The following is a 24,379-nucleotide window of genomic DNA, read 5'->3' on the forward strand; positions in this document are numbered from 1 at the left end:
TGTCTCCCACTCATTCTCAAGAAACCGTAAGTTGCAATGCACATGCACCATTCCACTGGAAATGCATGCTACAGTTACCAGTCACCTACTGATAGCCAAGTCCAACAGGCAGTTTCCAGTTCTTATCTTTCTTGATGTTTCCAGCACTATGTACTATGGATTCAGCACCTACTCCTGCTGTCCTCCCTGGCTATACCTTCTCAGTGCCCCTTCCCACCCCTTTGTGAAATTCCCCAGAAGTCTGACCCGAGTCCTTGTCTTTCTCTTTTTGCACATTTTCTCTAGGCAATCTCACCCATACTCTTTACTTTTGCCTAAATTCTGATGACTCCAAGGTCCCCACCTCTTGCCTTAACTATTGTAGCAACTGGTCTCCATGCTCTCTGCTGCTTTCACTGAAACCCATCTTCTATACTAGGGCAATAATCTCTCCCTTTTTAAGATTTTACTTATTTGAGTGAGAGAGAGAGAGAGAGAGAGAGAGAGAGAGAGAGGGAGAGAAAGAGAGCATGCATGCGCTCCGTGGGGCGGGGAACAGAGGGAGAGGGAGAAGCAGACTCCCCGCCGAGCAGGGAGCCCGACGAGATGCGGGGCTCATCCCAGGACCCTGGGATCACGACCTGAGCTGAAGGCAGATGCTTCACTGACGGAGCCACCCAGGTGCCCCTAGGGCAATAATCTCTTAAAGCAAAGATCACATTATGACACTCGCCTGCCTAAAATCTTTCAGTAGCCCCTATTCTGAGGGATAAAATTCAAGCTCCTTACCATAACCCGCCTCATTCTTCATCCTTTGACCCCGCCTTCCTTTTCAGCCTCATCTACTGAAGATTACTAGACCCACCTGTACTGTTGCCAATATACCTCGCTCTACCATGCCCTCTAGAATTTCCCTGACTTCTCCCTTTTCTTACTTTCCTCCCTTTTTCCCTCCTTTTACCCTTCAAGACTTTCAAGACTCACATTAAACTTCAGTTATCCAGATTTAACAAATATTTACTGAGGGCACCTTATTTTCCAGGTACTGTTCTGAATGCTGAAGTATTAGCTGAGAAAAAGTCCCTGTTCTCACACTGATTTCACTTAGCGGCTGGAGGCCGGAGCAAAATGTGCAGAAAATAAAGCAGGGCAAAGGGGCTAGAGAATTTTTGTGATGGCACACTGCTGTTTTATAATCAGATGGTCAGGGAAGGCCTTGATTGATTCCTCCATGAGTCAGTGCCTGACTGAGTTAGGTACTCTGTGCTCTGCTCAGGATAAACAGATGCTGGCTTACTTCCTGGGCTCCTCTGCGAGTCTAGGACTCCTTGAGAGCAGAGACTGCTCATCTGTGCATTTCCATTGGCTAGCACATAATCATTCTAAGGATATGTGCCCAGCACTGTTCTCAGTGGTGAGTTAAAGCCACCTAGTAAGTGCTCAAAAAAAGGATTTCTGGAATAGACTGATAACATGTTTGAAATGATAATAGGAAAACCTCAAATATAAAAATTTCACTTTGTACTTAATATTTTAATAATGTATCAATACTAAAACAGGGACAAAGAGTAAAACAAAATATTATAACTACATAGTAACATATTCCTGAAATTATGCATGGTAGGGAAGTATAGATTAAAGAAATATTTCATAGAAGAAATGTATTTTGCTCTGTATTTGAAAGCACTTGGAAGAGACTAAATTCTGAAGGTGTGTAAGCATTTTGGGAACAGTATAATTAAGGAGAATTTTGCAAGGAATTGGGAAATAGGTTGTATGGATAGAGTGAAAGTAGGTGGTAAGACTTTGTATAGGTAACTCGACTTGTTTAGTTATGGGAGTATTTCATTTACTAATGATAGGAACAAGTTTAAGGCTAATGGTATTTTATCCATGAAAAACCATAATCATGTTGCTGTTAACCTCACTGAAGGCAAAGGCAAAATTAAAAACTGAAAGGTGATGTTTTATCTTATTTTTTTCCTCCTATATTTTCAGATCCTTTTTGCAAATTTTTGGGATTTTTTTAAGACTAAAATTCCCTAATTATGATCAACTTTCTTCTTGCTAATTTTATTTTGCTTACTTTTTCAAATAAAAAATGTAATACAAAACTACAGAAAGTTTATAAAATTGAAAAAATGTATGTATACACACATGCAGAGTATACATAATTCTACTACACTAAACCACTTCACCTTGAGTATATTCTCATTCAAATCTATACTTTGCTTTTATTTACTCATCATAAATATTTCCATTGATATTACAGTCTTCATAATGATCTTTCATCACAGCTGTAAAATATTTCATTCAGCAGATGGAAGATCACTTATTTTACCATTCTCTTATTGTTAGGCATTTAGGTAACTTCTAGTTTTTACTATTATCACAAGCCTGCAATGATCATCTCTCAGCAATTAGCTTATTTCCTTTGCTCTTTCCCCTAGGAGAGATTAACAACTGTGGGATTATTGGTTTAAAGGGTATGAATCTTTCAAGGTTTGGAAAAAAATCAGAAGGATCACATCAATTTACATCACCATCACCAATGTATAAGAGTACTCACATCACGGCATCTTTGCCAGCATGAGCATTATCTAATTTTTTTCCCATTCACTCATACATTTAACACTGTACTTAATTGTTTCAATTTGCATTTGAATACTACTGGAGTTCAATATTTCTCTCTAATTTTTATTTATGAAAGATGACACTGCTACTTCAGCAAGAAACCATATTGAGCATAAGTCAACGGTTCAAGGCTGTAAAAATAAAATAAAATAAAAATCTTTAAGTTAATCTAATCATGGCATGATTAACTGTTATTGTGCTCCATGATAATTAGGCATTAATAGCAAGCAGTTCATGTAAGTGGCTATTATTACTATTATTTACACATAGCCAGATCAAGTATTCTTAGATTTAGGGAAGGCTGGACCAAGTAGAGATATAAGGTCTTTTTAGGCACTCAAAAAGATCCCTTGATCTGGAACCAGATGTGATCCAGAAGGCAAGTTCTCTTTCTTCCTTAGCTCCACACAGCCTCTAGAAACCAAGCACTCAGTAAAGATCATAGGCATTATAAATGTAGTTTGGCTGAGGGTGGGCTAGAATTTACTTTACTGAGAAGCAAAGATGAGGCCCAGTCAGATATAACTCAAAGAGCTGACCAAAGAAATGCCCATTAAATTCCTTGTCTCTTCTCTCTATGGTTAGTCCTCAAGCTAAGGATCTAGGTTTTCAGCAAGACTTCTGAAGAAATTTTAAATTCTGAACTACTTCCATCTCCTTTCCTGAAGAGAAAAAGAAAGGACTTAGAGGCTCCACATATTCCCATTTTTCCAGTCAACCTTATTAACTGATGCAGGTGTGATATGGGTAACAGGATTTAAAGGCCTTCCCTCTGCCAAAAACCTTTCTCCCCAACACTGTCCGAATGTCCATGCATTAGATTCTTGAGGTTTCTAAGCCCGTAATTCTGAGAAGATTAAAGGAGAAAGGCAGGCATGTGAAGGGTAAGAAGGGGTAACAGTAATCCACATTTCATTGTGAAATTAATTTAACCAGACTGGTTTTATATTCTTAGAATACGTTACTCTGAAGCATGCAGAGGATAGGAATAAGAATTCCAATATGGAGAGGACATAGGGAGAAGCAAAAGGAATTAAGTATTCTGAGTTGCTTTAAAAATAACATAGCTGAGGACACCATACTATAGAAGAACAGGGAAGAAGGCCAAGCTTTTGATAATAAAAATGTATGTTTCCATACACCTTGGGAGTTTATTTCCATTGATCATACTACTTAATTGATTTAGAGTTTCCCATTTCCATTGATCATACTACTTAATCCTCAGAACAACCCTGTACTAAAACTGAGACCCAGAGATATTAAGTAACTTACCCAGAGTCACATAGGTAGTAAGTGGCAGAGCCGGGACTCGACCCAGGTCTTCTGATTCCTCCTGTGCATTTCCAGCTCCCCTGGAGCTGAAGCAGGGGCAAAAAGGGAGGTGGGAGTAATTTGCCCAAGACCAGCCTTGCCCTCTCCCCTTCTTTTAAAGGCCAAGCAGGGCAGCCATTTAACTCTTGCAGTGACCCCTTTCTATCAAATTCTCTCAGGATACAGCACACAGATTCTGAAAATGTGTCTCAGCCTTGGGTCAAGAATGGCAGTAAGTAGTACACAATGTCAGAGTAATTTTGGCAGTACTTTGCCACTGATGTGAAATTTACTGGAATCTCATTTCAGAAAGTAAAACTTATTTTTATAAATGAAATTATTTAAAGCAGTTTGTTTGAAAATTTTTTTAGCAGTTTCAGTCAAACCTTTCAAATTATACCACTATAAAAATTATTTTGAAAAATACCTAAGAACCAAGATACCAATTCTACATTCAACCTACTCTCTGGCCATTTTTTTCCTATCTTAATGATCTTCTCTCAGTGATCGTTTTTGCTAAAGCAATTATAATCATTCGAATGGACACATATTTAGTCTTTTTATAGCCAATTTTAAGTATTTTCAACAAATTAATAGGAAAGTGTATCATCTTGAGATGTAAATCTTATGTTCATTTCTAAATTATATCTAAAATGTTTCTAATGTAACCTTTTATAATTAATTTTCTATGATAAAATTTAGAGTTTCCAGTCTCTAGTTTCTTGAATAGTTCCTTAATATTTCTTAGGGAATTATATATTTTAATTTCTGATCTCAATTACTTACATTTCTAATAAGTTTTAAACACATTCAGTGAGAAATTTTTCTCTTTGCTTATTTCCTAAGAATGCAAGGATACAATTTAAATCAATTGGGCATATAACCAACTTCTTACCATTTCTAGATCTTTTTGTACTCAGCTCCAGTACATCTCAGTCTCTAACAGTCTTTGCATTTATGAGAACTACTATCAGTAGGGCTAGGTGTTAAGTTAGCATCAATTATAATCAGGGATTATCAATTTATTTGTGCCCAAAGCTTTTAGAGGCTTTTTGAACTTGAAAAGCCCTATTTAACGAGACTTCATTCGAGGATCAGTCTTATCTGAGATGGAACATACCCAACCTAATAGTTAAAAGCTACATGAAACCTTTGAGAGGAATAAAAAGGCAAATATCCAGATATAAAAACAAAAGAGAAAGAGGATACGAAGGAGGAGTCTGGACGAGGGAAGAGGAAAAGGAGAGAAGGGGAAAAAACAGAAGAGGAAAAAATGCTTATCTAGAATAAACAAAAAATTTCCAGTAAGTATTAACACTCTCAGGTTCTTGATATGCCTCCCTTTTCCCTTTGCTTTAAGACTTCAATACCATATTTTAAAAAATCTAATCGTTTTGCATACTTATGGTCAAATTCAGGAATTCCTAATAATAATAATATTTATATTCTCTGACCACTTTATGAGGTAAAAAAAATTAGTGTACTTTTTTCCATGTTATTTTCAGCCTTATTTACCGAAGTCTCTTCAAGATAAAAGGGTCATTATATTCTCCTAAATCCCTCATTAAATAGTACCAAAAATGGTTACCAACATTAAAAAAAAGAACACAAGTCCATACATTTTAAAATTTGAACCATACAGAAACAGAATTAAACTGACTCCTAATATCTTACTTTGTATAGTAAATTCTTGGTTAAAGCATGACCAAGAGGTCTTACCCTAATTTTTTAATCACAAGATCTGGGAAAAAATGAGTGTACTTCAGGCAAGATAAAAATGCCAATAAAAGGTCATTAAAAAGTTAATAATAGTTTCGAAAAGTCAATGCTAGCTTTCCCCCACTTGCTTCCTTCATGCTATCCTATTTGTTTAACATGCATAACAAAATTGTAATCAAGAACCATGCCAACAATGGTTCCCAGACTGGAACCATCTCAGTCTGATGGAGGCCTTATTAATATTTATTAGGTGGCTTCTGAAAGGAAAGAAATATATCTTCTACTTCTCATATCCTTTTAATCCCTTGGGTATATAGGGCAATCTACTTTCCAAAGTAGCTTTGCTACAAAAAGCATTCAAAGAATATTTATTGAAAAACTATCCTATTAAATTGTTATGCTCTGGCTTGATGTCTGACAAAGGACTCTTCAGTAATAAAGGTGACCACCAGAACAACATAAATCATTCAACACATAATTTCTGACCTCCTTCCACTGTTTTAGTTATCAAGCCAGTTCATGTGCTCACTTAAAATTCTAATCCCTTCAAGCTCTAAAAGACCTGGGACTTACAGTATGTATCTACTGCTTATTTATAGAGTTCCTATGCACTCCCAACTAGCTATTATCCAACCTTGTTTATAATTATAAGTGCCTAAAAAGGGCAGGTTTCTTAAAATAAGAATTTTTTCCCCCTCCAGGTCACTCAAGTGAGCTCTGGAATTATATCCAAGATTATCAATTCATTTCACTTAACTGCTGTTACCAGGAAAACAAGAACAGGAGATCAAGAGCAGTTAGGTATAGCTTGCTTATTTGCTAGAAGGTTTTTAACAAGCTTTTAACTAATTAAAACAATATTATTCAAAAGCTTTAGGACATACTAGAGTATTAGTGAAAAAGCAATATAAATGTTGAAACAAAATAGAATTTTTGGTCTTTTAGGATTCTCCTTCACTTAAGAATGTTCACTTACCCAGTGGAATTAACTTGCTTTGACACTTTCTTTTGAAATACCTTAACAAAAAGAGGGATTTCACATTTCGCCTTAGGCTAGTTCATTGGAGAATAACAAATACAAAACCCCCAAAAAAGGTGAAAATGTGTTACTGTTGGCATGTAAATATCATGTGGGTTATGAGGTGAGACTTACAGAGAAGGACAGCAATATTATAAAAGCTATAATGGGTAGTAGTCTTCACAAATGACAATTTCTAAAGGTTAATACATAGAAGTTTTCAGATTTAGAGTTAAGCTAAAATTAAAAGACCAGTGAGTTATGTATAATTATATGTAACATAAGATCTTAATTTTATTTTTATGTACTAAAACATTATTACTAATGACATAAATACTTAGAAGGGACCTAAAATTTCAGGAATATCCTGTCCTCTATTCAAAGAAAGGTTAAGAATCTTAAAACATGTTTGAGGAGAAAATTTTCTTTTATATATTTAGTCTCTAATTTATAACATAAAAATGGAGTATTATGTTACTAATAAGAAGTTTGGAACATCTAAAACAATATATTTAAACATAAATCTTCATCCTCTCTTAAAGTTGGAAAATTTCAAAACTAGAAAGAAGGTAACAAGACAGCTAAACTCTTTTCAAAAATATATCCCATAGACTCTCTGTAACAGGTTAAAAATAAAAAAACAGAATTCCATAAACAAATTGGTTTGTGAAGCAATATATGCTACTTCTCTCTCTTAGAGATTAAAATATATATCACTGATGCGAATGTTCAACAGTAATTTCTAAATAATCAAAAATAAAAGCACTCAAAGCAAATGAACATAAGCTCATAGATCTAATAAGTGATTTAGCAAGATTGCAGGATAACTACAAATCACTGATGAAGGAAATTACAGAAGACCTAAACAAATGGAAAAAAACAAAACAAAATAAAATACATATTGTCTTGATAAGTCCCATAATAAAAAAGCATACTTAATTTTTTTAACCCAGCATTTTCCAAATTTATTTAACCAGAAAGTGGAACTAATGTTCTTAGAACACACTTCAGAAAATCCTGAGCTAGATGGACTAGACATTAAAAAGTATACACAAAAAATCAGTGACTTTTGTATTCTTACAGTAGTCTAAGTTGCTTAACTAGAGCCTCTTCAATTATGTTTACTCTTAATAAACTACATGGGTTTTCTTTTTTAAGGCAAATAAAATGTACTCACTGTTGTGTACCTCCTTTCCCTTCTCAATGGAGCTCTCAGTCAATGACAGGTTACTAAGGGAGTTATTTCAAGCCAAGGTGTAAAACTCTTGCTAGTAGTTCTCAAGTTTAATGGAATCAGAAGCTCTATAACACCGGAGTATTTCTCACAAAGAGACAGATCAACTCCACTCTTTCCTAGAGATGTGATAGTGAAGCCTATTGCTCATGATTCTAGAATAAATAGTACAGGTCCAGTAAAGTTCAGAAAATTAAGATCAGTAGGAAGGGCAGTCCATATACATCAACAGATACCACCTTTTAAAGAAAAAAAAAAAGGGGAGGGGAGCCAAGAGGATACAAGGCTGTTTTGGAAATAGAGTGAAAACAGAGAGAGATGGCTAATAAACCAGATGACCAAAGTAAGAATATAGAAAAAGAGTATTAAGTAGAGACACAAGATGACCATGTAAAATTAACAAAGAGAATGGACGACTGACAACAGACTATGCAATCAAATATGTATCCTAAGTCCCCTTGTAGCCCATCGCCAGCAAGGTTTACAATCACTGACTTCACAGGAGATATGCTGCAGGGTCTCCCTCTGAAAGCGAATAAAGTCTGTGGTGCAATGAGCAACATTCTTTTTCCGCTTTTTTAGGTGCAGGGGGAAGAGGGTCAGAAATTTACTAGAAACTAAAATAGAACTGTGTGCATTTTTTAAATTCAAGAATGCCTCTTCAGATTTATAGCAATCTTTAAAATATACTGGCATGAGTGTCTAGTCAAGGCACATGCCCAATACAAGAGTGACATCTTTGGAAACAGAGAAATAAAACCAAACAAAAATATTCCTCAGATTCATTTATTTTACTACTTTATTTCCTGTGCAGTGAGTATATTAGCAAGTCTTTTGCATTATATGCAAAGGAATGGTAAAATTCAGTGCAATTGAAACTGTAATTGAAATTATAGTTTTAAAAGTCCTGGTAAGTAAAGTAAATGAAAAAACAAAAATTTACACTTAGAAGAAAACAAGGCTTAAGCCTATGGAACAAAAAGGTCAAAAGAAAAAATAAGTTCACCTGACAATCCCAGCACCCTTCAGCTGAAGGTCTTAACCATGATGCCTCCTTAAGACTACTTTGAAGGAAAAAGTAAATCATATAATATTCAGCATAAATCTAAAACATCATGAATTTAATTCCTAATTAACCAACATCATAACTCAGGGCTCCACCCTCTAGGTTGCTATTAATAAAGGTGAGACTTAGAAGATAAAAGATTAACATATTATCTGCTGGTATTCACTTATACAAAAAGAAAATGTTGCAGATTTTTCAGTTATGCTAACTTGATTCTTAATGTTAATACTCAAATAATTTAAGGCTTGAATTGTTTTATGAATTGTAATTAAAGTTAGAAACAAATCTCAGTAGTATGACTATAGTAACTTTAAAAAGACAGAAAGCACATCTTAGGTAATATCCTGACATGTTACTTCACTTTGGAAGTTATTTCACCTTTGGAAAAAGTAACGTGAAATAATAATATAATACATTCACTGCTCAAAAAAGAACAACTCAGATTACCCAGAAACCTTTTAAAGATGTTTTGATATATATAGTTCCTTTAGAGTAGATTACAATATATTGTTATCAAATAGCAGAATTCAAACAATGCTTTTTGTACAGGTTCTTAAAATTATTATCTAGCATATTATTCTCTTAGTATTAATTTAAATGGTGAAATAAAATGTCTCTATTGAATAATATAGCAGGGTCAAAACTAGATGTCAACATTTTCATAATAATCTGTTAGGTTGGGCTATTACAAACGAAATATGGGCTTCAGGGGGTAGATACCAGCAGTATTAAGTTGACATATCTATGCATATGGCATGCATTTATGAATGAATAACCTCTCCCTCTATGTGAGCAGCTTTCATATCTCCAGTAAAGTCCTTCTGTATATTCCACAACCTCTGGTGGGAATTGTGAAAGGCTGGGTAATTGATGAAGAAATAAAGAATGTCAAATACAACCAAACTTTATTAAATCAAAGCTTGAAGATATTGCGTGGAATCCCCAAATTCCATCACCTGTGATTTGAAAATTATGTTCTTAAATGGGGCTAAGCTAGCTGTACAGTTTCATTCTGATTAACTCTGTTTATAATGCAACAAAACAAAACACAACACAATGAGCACTGTCCATATGACAATGTTTGAAAGGAAAGTTTCCTGAAATATGTCTGGTAGAAGAAAATGTATTTCAGTATTTCAGTGACCTTAATCAACTTATGCTTTTAGTGCAGAAATTTAAGTATGATAAATTATACCCAATAATTTATTTAAGAATTTATTAGCAAGAATGAAAAACCTCTGGACTGTGATCAAATATGTGCTTGTACTTTTTACTGGATACTAATTGGCAGAACTTCACTGTTACATAATTCTAATTTTCCTTTGAAGTTAATGATTTCTATAACAATTGTCCTTTTTAATATCTATTATGATCTTTTGATATCAAATACAAACTAGTTATAGCCTAACTTTATCACTACATCATTAAAATTACTAACATGACCTTGTTCTAATACATTTAGGATCCATTTTAACTCATTAATTTATGTATCATAACTCTCAATCTTCTTCCTTATTAAATAGGTTAGGGCTTTTCTGGTTATATGTTTCTTTTTAGTATTTTTATTGGTGATAGAATAATTTATAGTTTTTTGTGAACATCATTTGAGTTTGAAAAGATAACTTTCAAATATGCTCTGAGGATGTCATTATAAAATATTTGTGCAAAGTTACTTCAAAAGTAAAACTTGAGATTGATAGTTTTTTTGGTAAAGTATACTAAAACTGAAAAAAAAAAGTATCATAATTCTTAAAAAAACAGAACCCAAACCCTCCTAAAAACAAATTTTACTTTTTAAATAGATAGATAAGAACTTTTAAAATAGATAAAATTCATTAAGTCATACTTTTTTCTTCCACATTAATTCCATCTTCAAAGGTGGAATAAAGAGATCTAAACATTATTTAAATTACAACTTCAGTAAACAAGATTTTTTCCACTTGTATTTTATCTTAAAGCTTCAAGAAGAAAGAAAAAAGACCCTCATGAGATATTTGTTTGTTTCACATAACTGGAACTATAACTTTCCTCTAACTTTGTGCAGTGCACAGGGATTTTTGTGTGTTTTGTGTGCTAACAAATACCTTTCACCTAGAGCAGTGCCTGGCACCTAATAGATGTTACAATAAATATTTGTTGAATAGATGAATACAGAAAAACATTTAAAATAGGATGATCATCTAAAAGGCAATAACAATCCATCTGTCCAGAATTAATGCCCAAGATGGTGTGTATGTTAAGGCCTTAGACCTAAGCATTATCTACATAATCATAATTATTTTTGTTGGAACAATAGCTGAACCAGATCTTTTCCTGATATTAAGAAGTACTATGAATCTATAAAGAAAAAGGTTAGAAACCAGCAAGTTCTAAACCATTTCTTGGGATATAAAAGCCTCCACAGAATCCAGGTCATAAAAATACTTGGAAAATCAAGCCTAGACAAGTGTCTCTCCAGGCTTAGGAAAGCAATTCAGAAGCAACTAAATTCTAAAAACACAAAAGGTTTGTCTCAGCAGCAGCACCAGGGTATTTTACAATAATTCCAAATTGCCTGTGGCATCTTTTTACTGGTTTCCCGGTATTAGTTTTAGAGTTAAAAGGAACCAATCTGGAAAGGGCCTGCAGGAAACACAAATAGCAGTTTGCTCTACTCCTAATGTTTTCTCAGTCATCAGAAATAGAAAATAATATTACACTTTTCTTCTTATATAATTTTACAGATAATATGAAACTCCCTAATGCTTCATTTACTTTGGAAAAATAAGGAAAATCGTACAATGTTTAAAGAACACTGGGCGGGGGGGAGGTGAGAGCATTTATCCAGTTAAGAATAAGTTATGAACCCCACACTATGTGGGATAGAGAGTTCATTATAATAAAGACACTAAAATTAAAAGAGAATATTTAACGACAGCTAAAAGAACCAGGTGAAATCTAGCTAGAATACAAAAAAATCAAGGGTGGCTTACCAAAAAGTTTACTGAATCATTTTGGAGGAAATAAAGTATTTAATCATAATCAGAGCATATATTTTCACCATCTAAAATATCATCACTGAGTGAGTATGTTCTGGAAGTAAAAAGATGTATCCAAATGGGAAGGGAAAATAAGTAGTCTACAGAGCAAAGGCAAATAATTCCTAAACTTCAGGAGAAAAATATTAACTCTTAAAGTATTAAATTGATTTTTATTTTAATAACCATTCAAGAGACTAATAACTTAGTCACTGAGTCTCTTTATATTTCATGCTTTTTATTTAATGGTTTATCCTCACACCTTTAAGAGACAATACAGGCAACTGATTTCTATAAAAACTTTTGATTTATATGCAGGTTTTGGGTTGTTTTTCCTGCAAACTATTAGAACAATTTTCAATGAATGATAATTGCTACATTTAGGAAAATGAGGTTCTTCCAAAATCTTACACCAATAACAAACACCTTAATAAAAGATAACAATATCACACTTAACAACAGTGCAAGAGTTAAAAATTAAAAAGTACACAATCCATGGTGTGAGTGAACTGTGCTAAGGCTTTTTAAAAACTTCCCTGTACCTTTGCAGCCCTTTAATTTTTCTAGTAGGACTTGTCAATTAGAATTATCTTCTTTTTGATCTAGTGAATATTTATTTGCTTTTGATTAATTTAAAACTTGTCACAATTCCAGTTACAAAAAGAAAAAGTGCTCATAGACCCCAACATTAATACTCTCAGAGGCCAAGAGAACTCAACACTAACTCTACATTAAATGTATTGACAACTGCATGCACTCTTTTTCTTCAGGGGCTTTTTATGGATATATGCACATATGTATTTTTTTTTAAATGGAGATGAATGAAGATATGTTGAACTGGTGGCTTCTGCATATCGAGGAGATGCTTCTACAAACTAAGTCAGTTATTCATGCAGATAAAGAATGATCTTATCCCCAATAACATTTATGATGCAAAAATATATTATATTAATTTATGCAAAATCATAAAATATCGATAATCACAGGAGAAAAAATACCAGCATCTCCAAAAGATTTAGTGATTCTATCCTCCTTCTTTCTGTAAAATATTTCAAGCATTTTATAAAAGATTTTTAAGTTGACTGCAAAAAAGTAAATTGGTAAAAAAATAGAATAAAGCATAGATGAATATTCACAAATGGGTAGAATGAATATGAAAATATTGCTGTGGTTCCAGAATCACTACATGGGTTGTGACATCTGATAAAGTCATTGTCCAGCTAAATTTACATGGACTTAAAATCAATGATAAAGCAATGAGGACTATTAAGGGGGGGTGGGAAGGAAAAGTCACTGACTGTAGAAAGAAAATGATCGCTCAGTACCAAACACCTTTGAATGGAAGAGCTACAATGAGGAATGACAAATGTGCTCATCAGTTATGGCCACCCTGAAACAGAAAAAGGAAGTAGAAAAGAGGTGAAGTAAGGAGGCTAAATTTTTCTCTAGGGAGAAAAGAATAAAATTAATCTCTTATCAAATCCTCTAAAAAATTTTAAAAACCTAAGGGTAAAAACTCTATTTTGACTCTTTGACTGTAATAGTTAAACACTTTTGAGAGCACATTATGAACAGCAAACCAGGACTCACCTTCTAGAAATACAGACTTAATAAATAATTACTTTTACCATCAAAATAACATTAAGAGGTATTAATGGAAAAAAGAGAATGAAAATAGCCAGTCATATGAGAATCAGAAGGGCAAAAATATGGTTACATCAAGTTTCTCCAAGGAAAGAAAGACATACATTAGATACTGATGGTATTTCAGTCTTTTAGAGAAAAAGTGTCTAAACTTTAGACAATGAGAGTGAGGGAAAAGATCTCTTAAACATGTTAACCATTAGTAATATACTATAAAATATGAAATGATAAATTATCTAGAAAATGATAGTTTTTCTAGAATAAAAAGGTAAAGAATAAAGTTCCATGGCCCAAAGCATAATTATTGGTACTAGGCTTTTGTTGTTTTATTTCTCTTGAGGAGACGGGATGGGGGAGGGAAGGGGTAGGGGACACTGAGGTGGTGACAGAAAAATGTAAGAAGACCAACAGAAGTCAGCAAATGAGAAAACACTGTATACTTCAATGATAAGGCTAATGTCTGAATAATATATTTTCATAGAATATTTTGATATTTTAGAGAAATAGAAGCAAATTAGACTTCTAACGATAAGTTTATTAAGAGCTATCTATAAATTAGAGAAAGGAAATTTAAAAAAACTATATGAAACTAATTTTAATATGCCTTGCCCTGTTTTTCCTGAAAGGTAGCTGAGAATCTGTCTATATAAAGTCACGTAAGTCCTTATATAAAATGGACTCTCATGAGGCCAACAGTTCAAATTACATCATCAAAATTATCACAGAGCTTTGACATACATTTGTCAACAAAATCAAATAATTATTAAACAGATATTATAGTCGATCTATACATATACATATGTAAATATATATATAGTAAATGCAGCATGACTTCACATATAATTTAAAGTGTTTTTCTTAATTTGATATGTAACTAAAATAAAGAATATATACGTATCCAACAGAGATTTAAATCTGACAACTGCTGGACATAATTTAGTCAAATTTAAAGGAACAAGCTGGGAAGGAACAAAATATGCATAAAAACTTGCAAACGTAAAAAGGGGCACCTATTTCCAAAGCATAATATAACAAAGCATTACACAAGAAAAGTTAATTCCAATGCATTCACTTTTATTGTAGTTCAATGCAATTAATTAGAATCTTACTTTAGGAGTAGCCAGTTTTAAGCAAATTCAAAATATTTTTTTCCACTGGCAAATTTTTTATTGCTATGACTAATCTTTTAGAGCTATGTATTTTCTTCAAAATAGCTTATGCCTCCATACAGAATTTGGATCACGTACCCATGCCTCTGTCTGAATGGGCCTGATGTTGCTTAGTAGCACCTCTTCATAGTTTCCATAATCAATGAATTTAACAACCGCTGTCATACCTGAAGAATGAAGAGCTTCAACTTCTGCTCGGTAAAACTGAGGAGACAAAAATGAGTTTTAAAAGATATGATAATCGATATTGTCTACAAAGGGCAATATCTGATGGAAACATAAATATTCAAAGTGTTACACTGTGTATTTTTTTGAAAGCTCATTTTTTTAAGATTAATTTTTAGTGAAATATGTATATATTGTGAAATGATTACCACAGTAAGTTTAGTTATTGTTCATCACCACATATAGTTACAAAACTTTTTTTCTTGTGCTGAAAACTTCTAAGATCTACTCTCTAGGGGCGCCTGGGTGGCTCAGTCATTAAGCGTCTGCCTTCGGCTCAGGTTATGGCCCCAGGATCCTGGGATCAAGACCCACATCGGGCTCCCTGCTCCGTGGGAAGCCTGCTTCTCCCTCTCCCAGTCCCCCCTGCTTGTGTTCCCTCTCTCGCTGTGTCTCCCTCTGTCAAATAAATAAAATTAAAAAAAAAAAAGATCTACTCTGTAAGCAACTTTCAAATATACAATATTTGAATGAAAATTTTTAAGGGAATAATATTTTTAAGAAAGAAAACTTAACTTTAGATAATAAATTGGCTAAAAAAAAGAAATTCTCTCATCTGTATGAGTTCTGACACATACTGAGCAGTAGTAAGATTTCAGGACAGAATAAAGAGGGTCAGTAGAGAATATTCACATGTTAATGGGTGTAAAAAAGAACTAGTGTTATGTTTTGTTGTTAGCCACTGAAGCCCCTTGACAACATTAGTAAGACAATTCTTACATACTAATCAGAAAATATAACTATGGAGCAATTTATGTAACAAACAGAAATATATGACAAAAATAAATCTCAAAGAAGAAGGCTCACTGCCACAGTCACCACAGTTAGCTGGGGTGAAGCAGGGATATCAGATAAGGAGTAAACACGTTACTTATATCCAGGATTTATAGGATTTGACACACTGCAAGACCAGATACATTTATTTTATCAGTTTACCTAGTGTAATTTGGCTCTGGGAACTAATTCACATTAACAAACTCACAAGGAACTGATTTACATAACAATCAAATTTTTTCTGTTAAGGTAACTAGAAGTAGGTCAACTAACTAATTGAAGTATTTCTCTACTATAGGTCAACCCATTCAGGACCCAAATTATAGGTCTGAATGTTGCTTAGTGAAGATGAAATGAAAACAAAATCTATCTACTCTTAAGGAACATGTCCTTCAAACTAGGGTAGTTGGATGCTCTTATTATAACACTATCTACTCTAACAGTATCTCTTCATAAGCTCACCAGAATCAGAAAATGCTAAAGGCAACAAAAATTCTTACTGTCTACATCCTTCTAAAATACGTTATCCTGAGTATACCAGGAAAAAAAAAATCTGTTTTTACTGATTAACATCACAAAGGTTATTAAGTTAATCTATAGCGTTTCCTTCCTAGGTCTGGATGCTGGCAAGTTTAGAGACACCATGCTGGAATTTTTTTTTTGTGTGTGTGTGGAATTTTTCTTATCTTAGAGTTCTTGATATACATTCACATCTATCTATCCCTCCTTTATTGTTTAACCTCACACTTCTGTGATCTGTGAATTGCTGTATTTCTGGATGAATGCTTCAACTGTAAGCTTCTCAGATAATTATGTCAGTTCTGGTAAGCTCAACAAACAAGAGTCATAATATATCCTAGGAAAACAAATAAGTTAACATCCTTTTAGAAGCTTACAATCTAATAAAAACAACGTGTGTAAAACAATGCCTTCTATATCATGTGGAGTGTACTGTACTAATGCTGCAGTGATATGGCACTTAATAAGGCTGAGGAATTCGGGAAGAACTTGCTGCAGCAGATGACAATGGATACAGTCTTCAAGGATGAAGAAGGTTTTAGCTAAGTACAAAAACTGAGGAGGGTGTTCCAAAGAAAGTTAATGAGATGTAAAATATGGAGATGAGTGCAGGAAACTGGAAAAAGTTTAGAGTTAATTATGGCATGATGTAAGAAGGGCCAACCAATAGGAAATTAGAAGGGATAAGAAGGTTAAGGGCCAGCAGATGGAGGCTCTATATGCATGCTACAAGCTAGATTTGTTTCACAGGTGACAGATTTTAACTAGGAAGAATGACATGGCATAAGACCAGGATTAGTGATAGTAGTTGCAATGACAAATTTAAGAGGAATAATGTGTAAGGCAAGAAAACCAATTTGGAGGTTGTTAAAGTATTCCAGTTGAGAGGGCAGAAAGAACCAAACTAATTATGGCAATTTAGAGGGAGAAGGAGAATTGTCCCAAATTCTCAAATCCTCCTATGGAAATAAAGGTTGAGAAAGTAAGAGAGTATGAAGAATTTTTTAAATGATAGATTATACTAATTAGCTGATTATCTTCATTACAGCACTATAATGCAATTAAGATTACAGTTTCTTAACAGTTATAACTTGTTTTGTTTTTTTTTAAGAAATCTCAGCAGGTTGTTTAATTGATATCCTTTTTTTTTTTTTAAGATTTTATTTATTTATTTAACAGAGAAAGACACAGCGAGAGAGGAAACACAAGCAGGGCGAGTGGGAGACGGAGAAGCAGGCTTCCCGCCGAGCAGGGAGCCCGATTTGGGGCTTGATCCCAGGACCCCAGGATCATGACCTGAGCAGAAGGCAGACGCTTAACGACTGAGCCACCCAGGCGCCCCAATCCCATCTCTTTTAAAGGGTGAATATTGTTTATTTGTTTAATGGTGTTATTTCAGAGAGCCCACAGTCCCTCACTCTAAAACCAAAGTACACATCTAATTAAAATCAAAATAGTCACCTTAGAAGATCATCCAATTATTGTAAGAATACTCTAAAAGCTCAGAACATTTTGGGAATTGTTAGGTACTTTCACAAACTATATGACATTATATTAAATATATTCAGAAAAGGCAACAGATGAATTCAGTATTATTTTTTTGAGATAATTAGTTAAAAGTAAAGTTTTAATAATTTCATCAGATGTTTCAAGAAATTAGGGTAATAGCATAGCCAGAACTGTCTGATATATCCCAAGCACCTGACACTTAGCAGCTACTCAATTATGGTTTACTCAGTATTTGTTGAAGAACTTACCTGTTAAGTCTAATATCTGAATATATGTAGGTTTGTTATTATTCTGTGGCTTATTTGTTTCTCATTCATTTTCTCTCTCTGTTTTTAACCATGCCTCCTAATTTTTTATAGGATACCAGACATTGCAGATGAAATACACAAGAGGTTTCAGAAAATGTTATTTTTCACAAAAGGAGAATTATATTTTCTTCTGGTAGCCGACAGAGTACAAACAGATATCCTTGAGCCTGTAAATGGTTGGTTTTAGGCTTTGTAATGGATTGTTTGTATTAGTTTTGCACTTACTACTTGGGCATGATACTTGTGGGATTTCAGTGGAAAGCATGAGTCATATACTGAGCCTTTCAAAAGTTACTGAACTTGGAACTCCATTTACTTCCTCTGCTCATCAAGATCACCAGTAATCTTACATTGTCCAATACAAAAAAACATTTTCCATTCTCAGCTTAATCAAACTTTCACAGAAGCATCTGACACAAGCAGCCACTCCAAGATAGACACCGTTAGCTCTATAAACCAACACTGATTTCCAACTACTTCACCTTTACTTGCCTTTACCATGAGGGAGAAACAGCTAAACATAAGTAATCTCCCATTACCTAAATCAAATAGTTCCTGTATGTTGGAAAGCGAGTGGCCTGAGTTGTAAGGGTAAGAGTCTGGGTGTTGAAGAACACCTGTACTTGCTTTCCAAGCCTTCCTAACAGCCAGGGAAGAACCATGTAAAATAGTTCCAACCAATGAGATTGTCTGGTGGTATTTCTGGAAAGGCTTTTGCTTTTCTGGAAGGAAAAAAAAGACAGAGCTAGTGCTGTCTCCTCCTCTCCTTCTAGCCTTGAATAAAAACTCAACAGTAGAGATGCTGCTTCTGGACAGATGCTATCTCACATTCATACAAAAACCTTGTAAGACTATGCCATCTACTTATACCACCCTATTCCATTCTCCTTGTTATCATCAGGAAATATCTAACACCCTGCTTATGTCTCATCATTCACTGAACACAATAGGGCCTAGTTCCTGATCCCTGGCCCTACTGCATCCTTTTAAAAGATCCAACCACATTCCCTAGCCTGAATTTCAGTTCCCTGAAAACTACAGTTAACTTTGCCTCCACCACTCCTTTTAGCCAAACACAAACTCTCATGGGCACGACGTTACCTTATCAACTGAAACTACTCTACCTATGAAATATTTATTTCAAATATTTTTTCTTTTTTTTTTTTTTAAAGATTTTATTTATTTATTTGAGAGAGAGAAAGCACATGAGAGGGGGGAGGGTCAGAGGGAGAAGCAGACTCCCTGCCGAGCAGGGAGCCCGATGCGGGACTCGATCCAGGGACTCCAGGATCATGACCTGAGCCGAAGGCAGTCGCTTAACCAACTGAGCCACCCAGGCGCCCTCAAATATTTTTTTCTTTAACTCGATCCTCACATCCACCCAAGTGTCTCACACTATAACTCCTCTTTTCTTACTATGATCTTGCTGATATCTCCAGTCCCCTATCACTCTCCTTTTTTTTCCAATATAAGTGCCCCCTTCAGAATTAACTAATTAACAGGGTCAAGAAGTAATTTTGAAATCCCACCACTGTGGGAGAAGCAGGGCTGCAGAGGAAAACTAGACAGACATAGTCCTGCCTCCAAGAAACTGAAAATTATGGTAGGGGAAGGAGCTATCAATCCAAGAACCAAACTAAAAATACTTACAAACTGCGGTAAGTTTTAGAAAGTGAACAAGGAACTGATGGGGGAGAAAGACAATAGTGAAGGAGGGAGGAGGGCGCAGGGCAAAGAAGACTTCTCCAGGAATTGCTGTTGGAGCCAAGCCCTCAAGGATGAGAATATTTGGTAGAAGAGCATACCGGGCAGAAGGGAAAACATGTGCAAAGGTCCTTCTCTCTGAGGGTTCCTCTCTCCTCTCCCCCTCCTGTTCTCTGTTGATCCTCTCCCTCTCAGCCAGACTCTTGTCTGATCCACTGTATTCCTTCTTGACCTTATCTCTTTCCCTTCCCATTTCTCCATGATTTCTTGCTTTCTAGTGTAGCCAGTATATAACATAGAACTAAAAGAATGTTTAAATTATTGGCTTAATAATTATCATTTATTGTTAGCTAAATAGTTAACCTTTCTGTTCTTATTTTTTAAGTAGGCCAATTGCATATTTTCTTTAATTTAAACGAAATCTGCAGAATTTAACTGTGACACTCAACTCATTTTCTTCCTTGTGAATCATATAACTTTACTAGAAAGAAAAGGAAACATTGACAGTTCAGTTGATGATAAATGAAGTAACTGATTAACTTCACTTAATTACTTTTAAATAATGTTCTGATATACAATCTAAAATCAAATCTTACCTAACCAAATTTTGTGACTGATTCTCCCTCAGCATCCATAAAAAATATTAATATTTTATTTTTCCTATTTTATAAATTACACATTTATAAATCTGTTCAAAGACTTTAAACAGTTACAGCCATAGAACAAAACTCACAGTCCCAAAGCAATGGCCTTCTACAGTCTCACTAGAATGTGACATTTAGTAATATTAGTATATGATAACTTTAGAGCATGCATACCTTGTTGTCTTCCCAATAAAGTGCAAAACATTCATCTCCAGGTTTCCACAATTTTGCATACTCCATAGGAATAGATGATTCTAGTATTTTTTCTGGTTTAATTGGCCCAGATCTTCTTTTGGGCCCACTATTGTAAAATACTTTATCATCATAGGGTGTAGCTGTGATGGGTCCTGCTGGCTTAATAGGTCCTATTCGCCTGCCCTTTAGTGGCACGTCTGTCTCTCCATTTGGAACACCAATGAAACTATTAGTTCGGACAGGATTCTGGAAATCAGTATTTATGTTAAAATGTTTTTCAATTTTTACACCACTGAAAGTTTCATTATTTATTGTTCGTGGTTTCCTGTCATAAAAATGATCAGGATTTGTTGTTTGGTTTTCTCTTTTCCCACGTTTTTGATTATTATAATCAGTGGATTCTTGAGGAAGTGGATTTTCTTTTGCCTCTGCATAGGATGGACCTTTTCCTGATCTGCTTTGCATAGAGTTATCCCTTTTTTTAAAAGCACCATCATTGTGCTGAGAACTTAAAGGGTATGAAGTATCTTTAGTTCTGTCATATCTAGAATAGAGTCTATCACACTTGATTCTCTCTTCAGCCCACACATCAGATCCCGAAGAAGTACTTGGTCTTTCAGAACCTCTGTTTCTAGGTAATCCACTGCCTTCTAAAATTGACTTTGAATTTTGGGTGTCTCTTTGAAAACGAGGAGGTTTCTCATTTCTTGGCTGTCTGGTATCATTTCGAGGAACATATCTTGGTTGATTATTATCTTTTATTCCATTTTGCTCAGTATTTGACAATCTGTGTTGTCCCTGATGAAGCTGCTGCGGCTGTGATTTAGGTTCTGAAAAGTAAAAGTTTATTATATACATATTAAATGAAGACTCTACATTAATATCGAATTATTTAAAAATAACCAAAAATTATTATAATACAAATTATCAAACTATTTATTCTAACATCTTCCACTACCTTCCCACCTCAATATCTTAATCCCTCTCTGCTTCCTTAGAATTCTGTATTTCTAATGGACAGTTTCCCCGGTCAGCCACATTAAGTGAAGTAAAGCAATGATATGAACCATGAGAAAATGGTGGATAATCCAAAAGGAATTTGTCTTTGTCCTTGAATGTTTGCATTCTTACAATATAGCTATCTATATGTGCTATTCTGGTAATTCATTTCCCTAGACATTAATGAAACAGAATTGCAAACTGCTAAGAAGCTGCTATGGCACTGCACTAGTACAACAACCCTTGCTCAACTCTTTCCTGAATTCCACTTCAATTTAAATACATATGCTATCATGGCCAGTCAAGTTCTAGCCTTTGCAAAAATGTTATTCCTCAAATCTGTCTGGATCTGGAATTGCTAAGTGTTTAGATTACAAATAGATACCCTACCACAGAAAAGAATAAATAATTTTTTTGACTTATCAAAGTAACTAAGAGCTGGTACTACTTGGAAATACAGAAAAAAATGTCAAAAATATGATGAGGCACAATAGTGCAGATAATGTCCAACTAGTAACCCAAAGCAGTAACATGGTAAATATATACTCATGGATAATTTAATGGTTGTATGTCATGTAGTGATTTTTATTCTATTTCAATCTGTAACTTGTCATCTACACTTTCTTCCTCCGTTGTTTCACACAGCATGTCTACAACCTTATTACCAAACATATTGACTGGTCTTTGCTGTACATGTCTTGTTTCTCTTGTCATACACAAAGGTCACAATATTTCTCAACAGTGGCACTACTAACATTTTGGGTGAGATGCTTTCCTGCTTTTTAAGAAAATTAACCTTTCTGACATCCAGGCACTAAATGCCAAAGCATTCTCCCTAGTCACTATGACAACCAAAACTGTTTCCATACATTTTCAAACACCCACTGGAGGCAAAGGGTACCAGGTAAAATCTCTCAAACAACAGGGATAAAGAGAAGACCTTTAAAAGTTCCTGCAGACTAAAGATCAAGACTCAAAATGGCAAGAAACTTCTCATTAGAACCACTGGAAGCTAAAGCCAATCTAATAGGTTTTTCATGTCTTTGAAATTAAAGGAAAATTATTTCCTAAGTACAATTCTATGCCCAGCCAAATCACCCATTAATTTTGACAAAGAATACATATTTTTTCAAATATGCAAGAGTACTACTCTCAAACAGTAAGCCAAGACTATTTTACAGAGATATTTTTAAAAAATCTCCCTTTCCCAAGATTTGCTTTATAAATATAACACAAATATCTTATTTTTAACAACTGTAGTCAATATTATATTTTTCTTTAGAGAGAAGAGAAATGGTCACCTGTGGTTTCTGCCAGCACTATTATCCAGGAGTGATCATTTAGGGAAGCAAGAACAGTGAACATAAGCAGGACACAAACGACCATTTTCAGCAGAAAGCATGTACTGGCCTTTGTTCCAGTCATTCTTAGAGAATAAAAACAGCAGTTGCCTCTTGCTGACTATCTGCTATGTATTAGACACCACACACCAGCACTTTACACACATTATCAATAGTCCCCACAGTAGTCTCAAGATACAGGTGTTACAAGATTTGTGTAATAGAGAGAGGTCCCTTGTACAGTGCATTGAAGAAAATTTTCAGCCTCCAAAACAATCAAATATGAAGGTATTTTATTTGCTGTCAATTAGGTTTGAATAGATATTTGAGAAGTAAGCATTTTAGATCTGCTATGTTTAGGAATCAATTTTTAAGTTATTCCAGTTAGGGCCACCAATATCTATGATGGTCAGGATGTACAAATAACTTAGGTCATCATGAGAGTAACTAAGTATCCTGGACTATAGATAATGATCTGGATAATCATGTATACAGAATGTAGGTGTGGGAGAACTTGATTTCAGTTCTTCCAAAAGAAAAAAAAAAGGACAAGATTTCCATATTTATTTGATGATGTACATTAGATTACAGAATAAAACAAGTAATTTCCTAATTTTGAATATACTTCATCTCTATTATTATGCTGAGATAATAGTAGAGAGAAGAATCCATAAAAAATTATTTTTTAAATAAAAATTGCTCTTAGAAATAAATTAAATGTAATAAGGCAGAAAATATGATTGTGCTTTTAAAAGAACATAGTTTCATATACATCCATTTTTTTTTTCAAAAATAAAATAACAGTAAGCCAAGAAAGGAAGGTCCTTAAATGTTTCATCATTCTTGAATGCCTTAAATCCAATATCTTTTCTTAGGTTGTTATGTAATGAAGTGAGATACATAGTAAGTATTTTCAGAGTGAGTTAACCTAGTAAATAAATAACAGAATATGCTCAATTACTAAATTGTGTAAAATGTGATTTTAAGTAAATTAAGAAACAGCCGAAAAATCAAATAGAAATCTCCTCAGTTCTCCACTTGGAATCTAGTTGCTCTTTGCCACACTTCTTCAGAAGGCATGATGATTTCAAACCCCCCAAAATACTACTCAACACCACAGGCCAGGTCTACAATCACTCGAGTAATAAATATACTGAGATATTTTTCTATATAGTCAGTGGAATAAAATGCATTTTTTAATGACCTGAAGAAGAAACATGAAACAAAAACATATATAGAAATTGGTCAACATTTAATAATAAGAGAAAAAAAGGGGAGATTAGCAAAAATAATGGAAAAATTCATCAAAAAATGGATAAAAATGTGAAAACATCTAGAAGATCAAAGTGATACCCTCTTTTTTTTTTTTTT

The 24,379-nt window shown here is 34.2% G+C and overlaps 1 protein-coding gene across 3 annotated transcripts in view; it reads right to left on the reverse strand.

Annotated features, from left to right (window-relative positions):
* Window positions 1-24,379, reverse strand: part of TDRD3 (tudor domain containing 3) — a 158,133-nt gene that overhangs the window by 21,485 nt on the left and 112,269 nt on the right. For 2 of the 3 annotated variants that reach the window (XM_025874788.2, XM_073894468.1), the window contains exons 11-13: window positions 20,649-21,499; window positions 14,870-14,995; window positions 3,886-3,971 (exon numbers count right to left, since the gene is read on the reverse strand). In XM_025874788.2, the coding sequence (XP_025730573.1) occupies window positions 3,886-3,971; window positions 14,870-14,995; window positions 20,649-21,499 (1,063 nt within the window). The remainder of the gene's footprint in view (window positions 1-3,885; window positions 3,972-14,869; window positions 14,996-20,648; window positions 21,500-24,379) is intronic. The other variant, XM_073894469.1, reaches the window with a different exon arrangement.

This window comes from Callorhinus ursinus, unplaced genomic scaffold (assembly GCF_003265705.2).
Source record: "Callorhinus ursinus isolate GAN/ISIS: 27379988/994484 unplaced genomic scaffold, GSC_fseal_2.0 scaffold7, whole genome shotgun sequence".
In the NCBI taxonomy this organism is placed as follows: Eukaryota; Metazoa; Chordata; class Mammalia; order Carnivora; family Otariidae; genus Callorhinus; species Callorhinus ursinus.